This window comes from Macrobrachium nipponense, chromosome 31 (assembly GCF_015104395.2).
Source record: "Macrobrachium nipponense isolate FS-2020 chromosome 31, ASM1510439v2, whole genome shotgun sequence".
Lineage (NCBI taxonomy): Eukaryota > Metazoa > Arthropoda > Malacostraca > Decapoda > Palaemonidae > Macrobrachium > Macrobrachium nipponense.
The window spans coordinates 46,080,805-46,096,058 of record NC_061093.1 but is presented as its reverse complement, the minus strand read 5'-3'; the positions used below and the strand labels follow the sequence as shown (position 1 = coordinate 46,096,058).

The window sequence follows — 15,254 nt, the reverse complement described above, 5'->3', positions numbered from 1 at the left end:
GCCTCCCCTCAGGAGACAGGTGGAAGAGAAAATCTGGTTCTAGAACGGTAATCGTTCCTATTCCTGCCACCCAGCGGCAGGGGCGGTAGATCACCTGACCTACCTGCAGCGTGTGCCGCGAAATTCGAATTTCTGTCGGGGACGACGGAGTCTATAGCTAAGTATATATCTGCCAGGTAAGTATGTACAAAACTTTATTGTATCTTAACAATATCATTTTTGGAATTAGCTTATAAACATAATGTCGACCTCTCACCATTTTCCTAAATACCTTAGAGCTATTGAATATCCATATAAATGACTTTTAGTCAAAGTAATTGGGTTTTTTTATTGCCTGTCAAGACTAGGAAGTATTGAATTGATTTTTATCCAGTCTAAAGAATCTTACACCAAACTCATTAATTTTATGATTTATTAACTATAATCATTAATCCTTCTGTCACCAGGATTGTGCATGCCCAGAACCAGAGTGGTAATGATACTACTGTTCATGCTATTGTATTCAATGTTGAAAATTTTTGAAAATGATGTGTCAAGTGTTTCATGACACTGGGGTTGGAGTTTGGATTGAAAGGGTTAATAAGCAAAAGATTTGTTCATTATTTTATTGTCTTATTTATTAACATTCATTGGAATGCCCTTCTGAAAACAGATAAGCGTTAGATGTAAGTGGGTATGAATAGAATACAGTATAGTTACTTACAAACCCTATAAAAGTGGCAGCTGCTATTGTGCTTTCATGTTAACTATTCAGGAAATTGAGGCTACAAGGATTTCCTATTTTAAAATTCATTACCTGGCATTTCTAGTTTGAGCCATCTTAGTTTCATGAAAATTTGAGAATCCTTAACCAATCTTGTAATCAGAACCTAAGTCTGTTCTGAATACGTATCTCAGAATTCATCTACACGTGCCATGCCTTTGTCTTGGTACATTAAAAGATAACACAAATATAACAAATATATTTTCTTACATTCTAGGCATCCACTGAAGTTACCAGATTTGGCATGTGATATATTATATTATTTTATTTGCCAAGATTCATTAACTGTGTAGTTACATGTATATTATGTCAAAATTTATCACAATCATCATACAGTACCTTAATGATGGGGCTTTCTTTCTTGACACAGACTATTAGTTAGTTGCACATTATTTCACGTTATCTTAACTCACATCTTTCAATCTTTGTAGGCCCAGTGAAACTTTCAAACGCCACAGATTCAAAACAACAGGGGGAAAACTAAACCGGCTTTAAAAGGACAGAAGCAAAGCTCGTCCTATCTTAAAGGCGGTAAGAAAATAACTAACGGGGTCACGAGTTAAAGAGGGATATGTGGGTGGCTGCACATGACTCGTGACCAAGCACAGATGCCAATAGTCCCTTGCGTACACAACTATTTTAAACTTTACCGGTGTCCAGCTGGCGCTAAGTATTTATCCTAATGTTAAGACCGAAGATTTGTTTCGTATATGAACAATTAGAAATTAGCAAGAAATTTTACCATAGTATTTAACAATTAATTATGCATTGCAGACATCAATAAGATTTAAAGATTCAGTGGTTTTCCAGGCCTAAAGAAAGTACGTAATGGGATTATAAAGGCCAGAAATATAACTTTTGGAGTATGTACCAGGTGGCATAACATGTACGAGCTTCCATAAACTTAGTATGTAATGAAGACAATTGATAAAGAAAAAGATGAACTCAAACATTATTGTCAAGAATTATTCTTTTACTTTTCTTAGGGTAGCATGTGTGATAGCAACCAGAAAACATTTATTCATCCTTTTAATATGAGGCAATTACTTGAATTGCTTGTTTCATTCCCAAGGACTTTGTGCATGTAAATATATTCGTATTAAAAGGCAGGCAGATAGCATCTTGAATAGTTGTGTGGCTTTGGTAGTGATGGTAATGGTAAAAGTACAGCATTCACCTACTTGGATAGTTCCCCAATCTCACCTGCCAAAGTCTCTCCTTAATGAACTCCATTTCATTAACTGCAGGCATGTGTACAGGTATTATTCTGATCTTATACTCTTGTCAGTTCATTTATTCATCCTTTGTGATGATAAATAGGTATTTTGTGATGAGTACCTAACAATACTTAGCCACTCTATGGTAATAGCATTGGTTGTCGGCCAAAGATTAGTCAAAAAAGAAACTCACAAATATAATTGTCATATGCAAGATGAAAATTAAATGTACTGAAAATTTTTATTGTAGTGTCTTACCGAACAATTATAGAGCCGTGATTTCCACGAGCGGCAGGTATCCTAAATTCAAATTTAGCGCGTCCGGCGTCGCCAACACTGGTGGTGATGACGTCATCTCCCTCCACTCGCGGGAGAACCAGGTACAACTGCCCAGGTGAATCCAATTCTTTTTCCTGCCGGCGTCCGGTGAACATCGGTGGTCGGTGCGGTTGGAGACTTTGCTTCGCTTTGTTTTTTTTATGGTGGAATTGATCTTCGGAATTGGTGAAGTACTCTTTTTTGGCGTTTGTTGTTATTTTGCTTTTTATTTAGGCGTTGCCATGTCGGATTCTAGTCCGTCGGGAGTTAGGTTTTGCATCTCAGGATGTAAAACTAGATTATCCAAGTTAGAATATGATTCTCACACTAAATGTGTTAAGTGTAGGGGACAGGTTTTGTTCAGCAGATCGAACATGTAACGAGTGTAGTGATTGGACTGATTCTCAATGGAAGTTTTTTAGTTCATACTCGGAGAAATTAGCTAAAGACAGAATTAGAAAAGCAGCGCTTAGGGAAAGTAGACTTAGCTCTGCTTCGTCTGCGATGGCATCTGTTCCTTCTGTTTCTCCTCAAATTGTTATGTCTCCTTTAACTACACCTCCTATTCCTCCTACTAATCCCACTTCTCCGGCTTCCCGTGTAGTTTCTTCCGACACCATTGCCAGTCTGGAATCGAGGTTAGATCAGAAATTTTCGGTACTAGCGAATACGGTTTTGCAACTTGGTAATTCAGTTAAGACGTTTTTGGAGAAAGCGGCCTCAGGTAAGAGTGTAGTTGAGGGTGCGTCTGTCTGTCCTGACACGTCTCCTAGACAAAGGTCACTGTCCAGCTCCCCCGCACCGGGAGAAGACATACCGGGAAGTCCAAGGGAGTCGATCTCGGGATTTGCCCACAGACAGGCGCCTCTCTTGTTGAGCCTGTTGCGCCTCAACAGGGCTCGGTTAAGCGTTGGAAAGGTGTTGCGGTCAGACGCCTTTCGAATGATTCAAGCGATTCGTCTCCGGTCGCGCGGCGCTCTTGGCGAGATTCGCCCGTTTCCCGCGTTCCCTTAAAAGAAAGGGCGTTCAGGCGCCGATTCTTCGCCTCCTCCAGTCAAGCGGTATAAGGAGCCTGAGAGTAGGGTTGCGCTGCGGCCGTTAGCGGCTCGTTCGTCGCCTCAATCTGTGCCTTTTTCGGCTCCATCTACTAGTAGAGATTGTGGTTTTAGCGCTGTAGCTAGCAGTTCTAAGGGTGTTTCTTTAGGCGCTTTTTTCGTCTGTCACGCCTGATGCGGCCTGTTTTCGCCTCGAATTTCGGCGGCTCCGAGCGAGGCGCAAGTAGGTTTTCCGCCTCCTGCTGAACATTTAGGCTCTTCCAAGCCTTCGTTAACTGTTTTTGATTCGTCTCTGGCGCCTTTGCGCAAGCAGTTAGAGATGTTAACCAACTGGATGAATGAGTCCAAGGGTGGTTCGAAACCTTCAGATCCGGTTGTAGTTCCGTCTACTTCTTCGGCGGTATCGGAGAATGAAGAAGAAGTAGAGGAGGAGGATTCACATCACTCTCGTGTTATTCACGTCCTCCTTAGATTTCTTCTGGTATCTTATCCAGATTATTTTGAGAAAGCGGCTCCGCGCTCCCCAACTTCGACTTTTTTGATGAGGAGGAAAAACTTCAGACCCTCTCCTCCCAAAACTTGTTCTATCTAAAGCGGTTAGACATTCGTTGAAAGAGACGGAGAAATGGATGTCTATGAAAAAAGAGGATTAGGGAAGGCTCTTTTTGCTTACCCTCCCTCTAAGTTGCTTCGTAAGAGGTATAGGTTTTATGTAACTGGGTTGGGGAAGCTCCTTCTCTGGGAGTTTCTGTCCTGCCTCCTCCCAGGGAGACTTCTCCAGTTTAATCGACTCCTCTAGAAGATCTGCTTTCGCGCAGCGAAAGTTTTCTTTACAGCGCCTGAGTTGGACCACGTTGTAAAGAATCAATTTAAACTTTGAAGTCTTTAGCTTCCTTGATTGGACTATTGGCGCTTTAGCGGCCAAGATCGAAGACTGTCCTTCTCTTTCCCAGGAGTTAGCGGAGGATTGGATGGTTCTGTCCTGTGCGGACAATCCATTAGGGATGGATGTGATGAGTTAGCTTCGCTCATCGCCTTTGGTACCCTTAAGAAAAGGCAACTTTGGTGCTCCTTTGCTTCTAAAAGGGTTACGTCCCAACAGAAGTCTGCTCTCTTGTTTGCTCCTTTTGTGAAAGATAACCTCTTTCCAGACGATGTAGTGTTGTCAATTTCGCTGCGCTAGATAAGAAATCTACTTCGGATTTACTGGCACAGTCTACTAAGAGACCTAAAGCTCCTGTGGAGACTGGTTCCTTCGGTTTCTCCTCTGGCCCAAGCGCCTTTTCGAGGGAGAAAACCCAGCGCTTCTTTCGGCGAAATCGAATTTGCGACCTCAGTCTAAGGCCTCGGCCAAGGTTAACAAACCTTCCAAATGAAAGCTCGGTTCTTCATGCACCAGTGGGAGCCAGGCTGGCTCTGTTTTGGGAGGAAATGGGAAAACAGAGGAGCAGAAGCCTGGGTAGTGCAAGTACTCAAGTTCGGCTATCGTATTCCTCTCGTTTCACCTCCCTCGCTCTCACCTGTGCCAATTCCATTCCAGGCATACTCTCCGGGCTCAGACAAATTTCTGGCGCTAGCCGCAGAAGTGGAAGCGCTTGTTCTCAAGAAGCGATAGAACAGATAGAAGGGATTTTCCTCCAGGCTTTTACAATCGCCTTTTTGTAGTTCCCAAGTCATCAGGGGGCTGGAGGCCGGTTTTGGATGTGAGTGCCCTGAACTTGCATGTCCAGAAAACAAAATTTCATATGGAGACCACTCGGTCGGTTCTGGAGTCCATCAGACAGGGGGATTGGATGGTCTCTCTGGACATGCAAGACGCTTATTTTCACATTCCGATACATCGCGAATCTCGGAAGTACCTGAGGTTCATGTTCGAAGGCAAGGTGTTTTCAATTTCGGGCGCTTTGCTTCGGACTAGCGACCGCTCCTCAAGTTTTCACCAGGGTTCTATCCCCGATAGGAAGCTGGCTACACATATTAGGAGTAAGAATCTCCCTCTATCTGGACGATTGGCTTCTCCGGTCGGAATCAGAGAGTCGGTGCATGAAGGACCTTGGAACAACTCTGGATCTTGCCAGAAAGTTAGGAATTCTGGTCAACAAACAGAAGTCCCAGTTGGTTCCATCTCAGAGCATCCTTTATTTGGGGATGATTCTGAATGCTCAAGTTTTTCGGGCTTTTCTGTCCCCGAAGAGGGTTCAAGGCTGTCTGGAGACAGTTCAGGAGTTCTTGGACAAAAAGGTAAGTTCTGCCAATCAGTGGATGAGGCTCCTGGGCAAATTGACGTCAGTGGAGAAATTTGTGACGTTGGGAAGACTGCACATGAGACCTCTGCAGTTTTTCCTGAGAGCCTCTTGGTGCAGGAAAGACACAACCAGACTCGATTACCTTTCCTGTCACAGATCAAATAAAAGAGGACCTAAGGTGGTGGCTCTCTCGAGCAAGGTTGGAAGAAGGGTTAGATTTACGACCCATCCTCCCGAACCTACAGTTCTTTTCCGACGCATCGGACACAGGTTGGGGAGCCCTACTGGGAAATCAACGGACTTCAGGAGCTTGGTCGGAGAAGGAGAAGAAGTTCCACATAAATGTAAAGGAACTGTTAGCAATTTTCTTAGGGCTCAGACAGTTTCGGAGCTTAGTAGAAGGCCGAGTAGTGGCAGTGCATTCCGACAACTCCACGGCTCTCTCGTACGTGCGGAAACAGGGGGGACTCAGTCTTTCTCTCTGTACGAAGTAGCCAAGGATCTCCTCCTGTGGTCAAACGAAGCGAAGGTTCAGCTAGTCCCGAGATTTGTTCCGGGAAAGATGAACGTCCTGGCGGACGAGTTAAGTCGTCAACAGCAAGTGTTACCTCTGGAGTGGACTTTGGACAACAGATTTGTCAAAAACTTTGGCGCCTTTGGGGACGACCGTCAATGACCGTTCGCGACATCGAGGAACAACCGTCTTCCTCTCTTTTGTTCTCCAGTCCCAGATCCTCTAGCTTGGTCGGTGGACGCAATGCTGTTGGATTGGTCGGGTCTGGAAGCTTATGCATTCCCTCCGTTCGGTCTAATAAGAGAGGTGCTGAACAAGTTCATGTCGCACAGCAATGTAACGCTAACGTTAATCGCTCCCTTTTGGCCCAGGAAAGAGTGGTTCCCGGACCTTCTCCAGTTGTTAGTAGACTTCCCCAGACTTCTTCCTCCAGAGAAGTGGCTTCTCAAACAACCTCACTTCAAGAGGTTCCACCAAAACTTGTCCGCTCTAGCTCTGACAGGGTTCAGACTGTCCGGAATCTTGTCAGAGCGAAAGGATTTTCAAGAAGAGCTGCAGAAGCTATCGCTCGTTGTAGGAGAGAGTCTTCTAACAAACTCTATCAAGGGAAGTGGAGAATCCTTCAGAGAGTGGTGTAGAAGTGCTAAAGTCTCTACTTCTGAGACCTCTTTAACAGAAATAGCAGATTTTCTTCTTTATTCTTAGGAACTCTAAGAAACTGGCTCCTTCGACGATCAGAGGATATAGAGCCATGCTCTCTTCGGTTTTTCGACATCGAGGTTTGGATATTTCCTCCAATTCAGATCTGTCGGACCTCATTAGGTCTTTCGAAACCACTAAGCTCCCGCAAGATACAGTGGCTTGGAACTTAGATGTGGTGCTTAAGTTCCTCATGGGGCCACCGTTTGAGCCTTTGAAGTCGGCTTCACTCAGGAACTTGACTAAGAAGGCACTCTTTCTTATTGCACTAGCTTCTGCTAAGCGTGTCAGCGAATTGCACGCTATAGACAAAAGAGTCGGTTTCTCTCAGGCAATGCTGTATTTTCGGTATCTTTGACCTTTCTAGCCAAAAATGAGAATCCTTCTAATCCTGGCCGAGGAGTTTTGTGGTAAGGAACTTATCTGATTTGGTTGGACATGAGGAGGAAGAAAGGCTCTTATGTCCAGTCAGGGCTATTAAGAAGTATCTGTTTGCCACTAAGGGTATCAGAGGACAATCTTCTAAGCTCTGGACCTCGGTTCAAAATCCCTCTCGTCCTCTTTCTAAGAATGCTATATCGTTCTTTATTAGAGAGCTTATCAGGGAAGCTCACTCGCAGTCCGAGAACGACAATCTTTCCGTTCTGAGAGTTAAAGCTCACGAGGTTAGAGCAGTGGCAACTTCTTTAGCATTCAGAAAGAATTTATCTTTAGCTTCGATTCTTCAGAGCACGTTCTGGAGATCGAATTCGGTTTTTTTGCGAGTCATTATCTCAAAGAGATAGAAAAAAAACGGTTTTGGCGAGAATTGTAAAACGTTAGGTCCGGTGGCGGTTTTCTGGCATGGTGTTGGGAGAAACGGCACAGGGTCGTCACCTCTATGCTAACTTTTCACCTTGAATAGGTTGTCGAGTTCAAGGGAAGCTGGGGGTACTGAGTACCTGGGATACTCACCAGTCTGTTAGGTCAGATTTTACAATGGTTGGGTATATATGTTTTTAAATCTGGTGTTGGTGACAAATGTTTTGTATGATTGAATTTCTGGTCTTAGCCCAGGGCAAGGGCAATCTTTGTTGTTACTATCCTCCGTCAGTCAGCCTTGACTCGCTTGAACTACGGAAGGATTCCACTCCTGTAGAGGCTAACTTTGGGCAAATTCCAATTCCTCTACAATAGTAAGAAGAGCACCGACCAGAGGCAGTAACAGTCTGCTTGTAGCTCTCTTACAAGGTAAGGTACAACAGACACCTTGAGTGTTTACTGGTATTGCAATAAATGTAACCATTTAAAAATACTAGTGGTCCACTGAATCCCACCTTCCCATAAATGTGTAATCAGCTCTATAATTGTTCGGTAAGACACTACAATAAAAATGAAATTTTCATTATTAAAATGAAGTTTTATTGTATACTTACCGAACAATTATGATTATACCCACCCTCCTCCCCTTAGGTGGACGGACGGGCAGAAAGAATTGGATTCACCTGGGCAGTTGTACCTGGTTCTCCCGCGAGTGGAGGGAGATGACGTCATCACCACCAGTGTTGGCGACGCCGACGCGCTAAATTTGAATTTAGTATCCTGCCGCTCGTGGAAATCACGGCTCTATAATTGTTCGGTAAGTATACAATAAAACTTCATTTTAATAATGAAAATTTCATTTTGTGATGCTAAATGAAGTAAAAATACTGGTAAATCCTGGTGTGAGTGGTAGCTTGTCTCATTACTCCTCAGATGCACAGAAGAATGAATATTAGTTGGGTATATACAAGAATCTGGGAAGTTGCTAAAAATGCTTGCTAGAGTTATTTTTTATGTATGTGTATGTATAGTTTTTGTGTGTTAATTTCTGTTCTTCAGCTCATCATACTTGGAATTCCAGTAACACACTCAATTTCCATTTTATGAAGGTTTGCAGCCTTATGGTGAGTTCATGCCCTCTGCGTTTATTGTATCTTTGTGTTTCTGAATTTCATGTAATTCCATATGACAGGGTGTTTTATTTCTTTTATCAAGGTTTGGTTACCATATGTATCTATAGTACAGAGTAATTGCTGTTGTTTGTGAGGGTCTTGAAAGACTAAGTGAGTTGGTAAAAGGAATTAGGAGGTTGATAAGCCTAATTCTGTCCTAGGAGTTCAGAAGCAGTAAGGCTTAATATGGTAATGGTTTGTATCTAAGAGCAAAATTTGCTTTGTTACCTAAGTTATGTACAATATATCATTCTTATTAACAGGCGAGTTCATATAACTCAAGCAACACTTGACTGCTTAGGGAGAGAATATGAAGTTGAATTAACCGATGGGCAGAGCCGTTCTCAATATTTGCGTGAACATAATGTTACATCATATTTCATTATTCCACCACCACGTAGAAGAAAGGTATGTAAATGGATAGCAAGTAGGTAATTCAATCAAAGATCATAGGCTTGCTTGCCTTTGGGTGGAGGAATGTTATAATCATGCTTTTGTGTGTCAGATCTTCTCATTCCTATTGCAGTATGGTATTTGTACTATTAGGAATATCATATGTTAATATGCTGTTTGATGCACTTAGGAGAGTTTTATTTTTCTTTTAGTTCTATTGTACGTAGTAATAGATTTTTAGCATTCATTTTAATCATTTTTATTGAGCTTTAGAAAATGTTTGAAATCTTTGTCAGTAGTAGTAAGTCAGTGGTAGAAAAACATTTTGATTGCAGGTATTGATACAAGTTCTAGAATTTTTGAAATATTCCTCCATAGTGAGTGGGCTCAGAATTTTGTAAGCAGATATTGAAATTGTATTTAATTTAAATAATTTTTTAAAGAAATTATCGTGGTTTACTGATGAAACTTATTGTATGGAATCAAAAACAAATAAGTTACAAAAATATGTTGTGAGTAATATGAAGAATAGTCACATTTTTAATGATAATAAAATATCTGCTATGTTCCACCAACTGTATGCTTGGCATAAAATTCTACTAGGTTTTGAGTATGTATTTTATACTCCATGTGTTGACTACTTAAGTGTCAGACTTTCCTTATGAATAAGGAAAGTGGTGTTATATCCCAATTTGATTGATGTCCATGACACGTTTTGAATGACTAAGTGCATTTTCATTTGAGTACTGTAGTACCAGTTTTAGCAAGAGAATTGTTTATATTTCTTGAAACTAAAAGTTTAAAACACAATTCATTTAGTTTGTATCCCTAGTCTAATCATAAAGAAAAGTCTTGGCTGTTCTGCACATAAACCAAAAATCACCTAAGTGATTGAATCATTCATCTATGGAGGAATATTGTGTACTGTTGAATTTCAACAAAATTTTGTATATACTTATAGTAGATGATCCATGCCAGTGCAGTGTATACCCTTTTAAGTTGCATGGTGTAATATAGGAAGCAAGGTACTGTGTTGGGGAGTTAGCTAAGAATGAATTGTTATTACTGTATTGCACACTATTATTTAACTGCTTCAAGTTATCCAGTGTGCTTTGTCAGTTACCAGTTGCTTTCAAAAGTTTTTTATTAAGGAAGTAAAGTGATGTCACTTTGTGATTCAATGTTGCTTTGAATTTTATGACAGTAATGCATTAGAAATTTATTGAGGTAAATACTTCAGGTAATTTTTACAGGGTAGTCAATGCTTTTAACTTGATTGATTAAAGTATACACAAAATTATTACTTGTATCACTGCATTGTTTATTTCTCCAAATTCCTGAATTGCTGGATAAAAATTAAAATTACTTGAAAATCTCTCCCTTATCTTATCGGTAGAAAAAGTTTGATTATATGATGTGAATCAGCACACATTTTGGAGAATGAAGTTCTATAGCTACAGTATTGTGTTAATAAATTAACATCTTGACCCCAAAGCTTGCATATCAACTGTGTTGAAATGTATACTTTTTTGTGCAAGTACCAAACAGAATTTTCCCATCCCGGGAAGTAACGATAACAAACTTATTTTTTCCTTTTCTTTTGAACAGCAAGGAAATTGCGTTGGTTTCTTTCGGATTCATTCATTCTAAGAAAATTGCTGGAAAACAACAAATTTTTTGCCTGAGGCCTCTGTTTTTCCATGTACATGTCAAAACTTAACCATTTGGCCTGCACATATACATGTACTTAATTAAACTTTCCGAACCAAAACGTAAGCTATTGTACCAATAATATATTTAGAACATTTTTTAGATATATAATATGAGATCTTCCATTGATTTGAACATGTTTTGATTGATTTAACTTGTGTTTATTGATCAAGTTGCCAGGTATTGTTAGGAATTCTGCTAGTCTTCTGACTTCTTCAGTTGCTCAAAGAGGTACTTATTTTCTGACATTGTGCTGGATATATTTCAGCAAAATATTCTTCCATAGTTCATTGTAGGGAGATAACACTTACAGTGTGTACTATATGGCACACTTTAGATGGTACTAGAGGTCCTTTGCAGCATTCCATCATTGCCTTCTATCTTTTACTTCTTATTTGTATTTTGTAGTTAAAGATATTTGTTAAATTCTAGTGTGTTACAGGAACATATAAAAATGGAATTTATATCTTTGTTTAGGACCCAGTTAGTTTGGCAGAGGTACTTTGCCTGGGATAACAGTTATGTTTCAGCTAGTTCATTGCTGCTTTAGCATCACACTTGTGTTTAATAACTTGATGAACAACTGATCATGCAACCCAAGTAACCATTATCTTCATTTAAAAGGCGTTTCTCTGTGAAAAGGCAAAACTTCAGATAGCAAGTTATATGAAACATAGAGATTCTAGTACTTTTGGCATTTTTTACAAAATATGGTGCTTTGATTGTGAATTTTTGTTGAAGCACCCCAGTTTCTTGAGGGATTGTTGAGATCTCAGGTGTTCTTCCTAGGTGTGATCATTTGAAAAACCCTAAAGGAGTCATACCTGAGGACCATTGATACATGAAGTAGGCTGTTTGCCAGTTTATTTTCTTTAGGGTGAATCATCCTTGAAACCAGTGTATTTCCCTTGTTGAAGGCAGAATTCTCTTTACTATTTTTAGAGTTTGATTACTCCATCATCTAGGAATGTGAGACTTTACATTGCATCATAAAGTCATTTATTATTATAGTAAGATATGTTTAAGAAATAACAGTTTCATTCTTAGTCGTCATGCTATTCCCTCTCTATTTGCGAGCTACTGCTGTTAAAATTGAAAAAAAGTTTGAGTGGTTGTAGTATAACAAGAGAGCAAAAGTTATTTTAAGAGTTTATAGTTAGAATTTTTTTTTGCAAAATATTTTTATTATTCACTGATGATAATACATTATTAATAACAGTTTTAGAAAATATTGGTTATTTTATGGTGCATATATAGATTTCATATGAAATAACATTAAGTCAGGCTGCAAATGTTTCAGTTTATGTAGTTGTGGTTAGATGCTTGTTTTATGCTATTTTTTTTCCACATTTTGTTCATTTTCAGAGATTTGAATGCTAATACATTTCGTTTTTTGATTATTTGATAACATTTAAGCTTGCTGGGCACATTTTTACCCTTTTCATAATTACTGATTGGTGGCTGTGCTGGTTCCTGTTGGTTTGTATTTTTATTTTGTCTGTCATTTTATTCACTTATGATATCTTTTACACTTTTTTTTTCCTTTTGTCTTTAACCTCCAGGGATTGTTGCAGACTTGATCCCATTGTTCTGAAAGATCAGCTCCTTACAGTTGCCTCTTATTTAATTCAATTGCAAGTTCACTTCATCATACTTATTCACACTGTTGAAGTTAAAGCATTATGATTCAGTATTAAAGTGTGACTTCTGTATGTAACTTTCTGAACCCAATGAAAACTTACGTATTTTGCTTATATTTTTACACTATGCAGATGGGAGCTGGTCTTTCAAAATTCTTTAGATTGAGTTACACATTGCTTAGTATTCATTACGCTATATAGCTTAGTAGAGGAAGTGTAGTTAGTTTCCCTAAACACATCTGTCTTTTACTGTACTATACTCTTATTTTACCTAAGCTTGTGTAGTATTAATGCAGAGCATGGTTTAAGTAATCTAGTTTTGTAGTAGTTACATTTCTACTAGTCTGGATTCATGTGCAATGCTGTATTCATTCACTTGCCATTAAACCATGTTATGACATGTGAAGATGTTATTATCTTGAAGCTGCTTTAATTGACTCTCATTTGGCTCAGCCTTCATTTACCTCAAAACAACTATTTTTCAAAAGATCAGTATGTGATTGTTTTGTAAATTTTGGGGTATCTTTGGTATGTTTTGTAAATTTTGGGGTATCTTTGGTATGCCGTATGCTAAGAATCGTAGTCTGAAATGTAGTTTCGTTATGTTTCATTCTTAATGCTATTCATGAGGCTCTGTGATGTGGGAAAGGCGAGTGCATGTAATGTATAGTCTGTGTTTTAGATGAATGGTTTATGGCAGTGCTACATATATATATGTTTTATAAAAGTCCCCTCTGACATTTAAATGGTTGAGTCTACTTCAAAACCTTAAAGTCATTTTAAAGAAGTCTTTAACTTTAAATGACAGTTGTAACGAACAGTGTCTGTTTGGCCTCATATAAAACCTAGACATGTTTTTGTAAATTTCTCGTTATATTGTAATGATTTAATAGATCTCTTCCTGAATTGATGAAATTGATATGGTATAATATCAATCAGTGTACCAAAACTTCCCGAGCCATTTTATTTTTTGTATCTGACTTTTTCATCTGGTAAACGTTTGGTAAACACCTTTAGTCCATAGATTTATTGGAAACAAAAAATAGTATGTGTCATTTAGTTATTGTCAAATAATTGAAGTTAGAGGATTTATAGAGATCATTTTCTTGGAAAGGAGAGAAATCTTGGGTAATATCTTGAAATTTTTTAGCTCTTTTTCAGAGCAAGTAAGCATTAACATTTTCATTTAAAACACATATACATGGCAACATAAAATCCTGAAAAGTGTAGTGGCCCCCCGGTGAGTTTTCAGCATCTCTCTCTACATTGTCTACACTTTAGGCGTAAGAGTTGAGGATTGCCAAATTATAGTTTTAACAGTCAGTAACTTGAGCTGAATCACAGTTCACGGAGAAGTAAGTTCTACATACGTAGTACTACACAGAAAAGTTATAAACAGTAATAAGTTTTGCTCTAGAGAAACTTTATACTGCCAGGGGGAATAGGTATGCAAGTAGCTTTCCATTATTGGGGCAGTACAGTATTCCTAAGTATATAAACATTATTCAAGAATATGTTTGTTTCTAAACATGATAGCTATTATTGTTAAGGGCATTTTTGTACAGTTATGAAAGTCAATGTATTCTTATTAAAGAAAGGCAGTCAGTAATAGGTTTATTATACGTATACTATAATAAAATTTCTGCTTAGAAGAAATCCTGTTTGGTAGCTGTGGGAATCTTTCTGAAAAAGTGGTTTAATATGAACAGTGGGATACATTGCCCTGCAGCAGATAGATCAGATAATGATGATTACAAACTTGAACATTGCATATTTTTGGCTATGTCAAAGAAACCAGAGTAATGTTAAGTTTTATTTACCGTTTTATTTTCAGTTAAGAAACCATAAAGCAGAAATCTTTGTATTATTATGGACATGAGAACACCTTTCATGAAAGATTCTTCATAAGGCATGTCTCCCTAGTGCAGATAAGGAAAAGATAATCAGTGTAGTTAGGTTAAAAGGATGGTAAATGATGCAATCAGCAGCATTAGTACTTAGTACCAACTTCTATCTTTTACAGTCATAAAGAATGTCTAAACAAATTTTGGTGTAACAGAAAATTGTGAATGCTTTTTTTAGGAGGCATCATACTTGTTATCTGGAGTGATTTGTTGACGGATTCTTGAGAGGGTGATAAATTGAGGATGCTTTTTTAGAATTTTTAGCAATTGAATTAAACTTTCAGTACGTACTGTGGATAGTGGTTAAAATAGCTTTATTAACTTTGTCAACTATTCGGGTTATTAGGCAGTATTGTAATAGAAATGAAAGTGACCAAATGATTTGGTTGTCATATGCACTTTAGTTTAAGTTGAACTCATACCTGGTGGAAATGAAAGATATAGTGGGGAGTTAATGTCAAATTATGGATTAGCTGGCAAAATACTCATATATCTACTCTGTCGTCCATGCTTACCTCTCTGCTTATCAGTTCAGTACTGTGCTAGGTATGTGTGCTACTCATCCATTTACATTTAATACATTAAAGAAGTACCTTCCTTGAATGTAAAATCAAAGTTATATTTTTTCTTCCCCTGACCCTCAGTGGCTCATTTGTAATGTATTGGTTAAGGCTTATCTGATAATCTGATAAAGAGTAAAAATTTAGTGCTTCAATGTTGTCAAGCCAAGGGTTGGTGGCTAAAAAGAATTGGTGATTTTCAGTAAATATTGCTGTAGAAATAAAGATTCCATTTTGTCTGTTTTAGTCATTCTGCAAGAAA

General features: G+C 38.7%; 1 protein-coding gene across 11 annotated transcripts in view; it reads left to right on the top strand.

The window, feature by feature from the left end:
- The window catches only part of LOC135206942 (adenylate cyclase type 1-like), a 352,691-nt gene that overhangs the window by 156,516 nt on the left and 180,921 nt on the right, over nt 1-15,254 (top strand). For all 11 annotated transcript variants that reach the window (XM_064238463.1, XM_064238460.1, XM_064238457.1 and 8 more), the window contains one exon: nt 9,049-9,193. In XM_064238463.1, the coding sequence (XP_064094533.1) occupies nt 9,049-9,193 (145 nt within the window). The remainder of the gene's footprint in view (nt 1-9,048; nt 9,194-15,254) is intronic.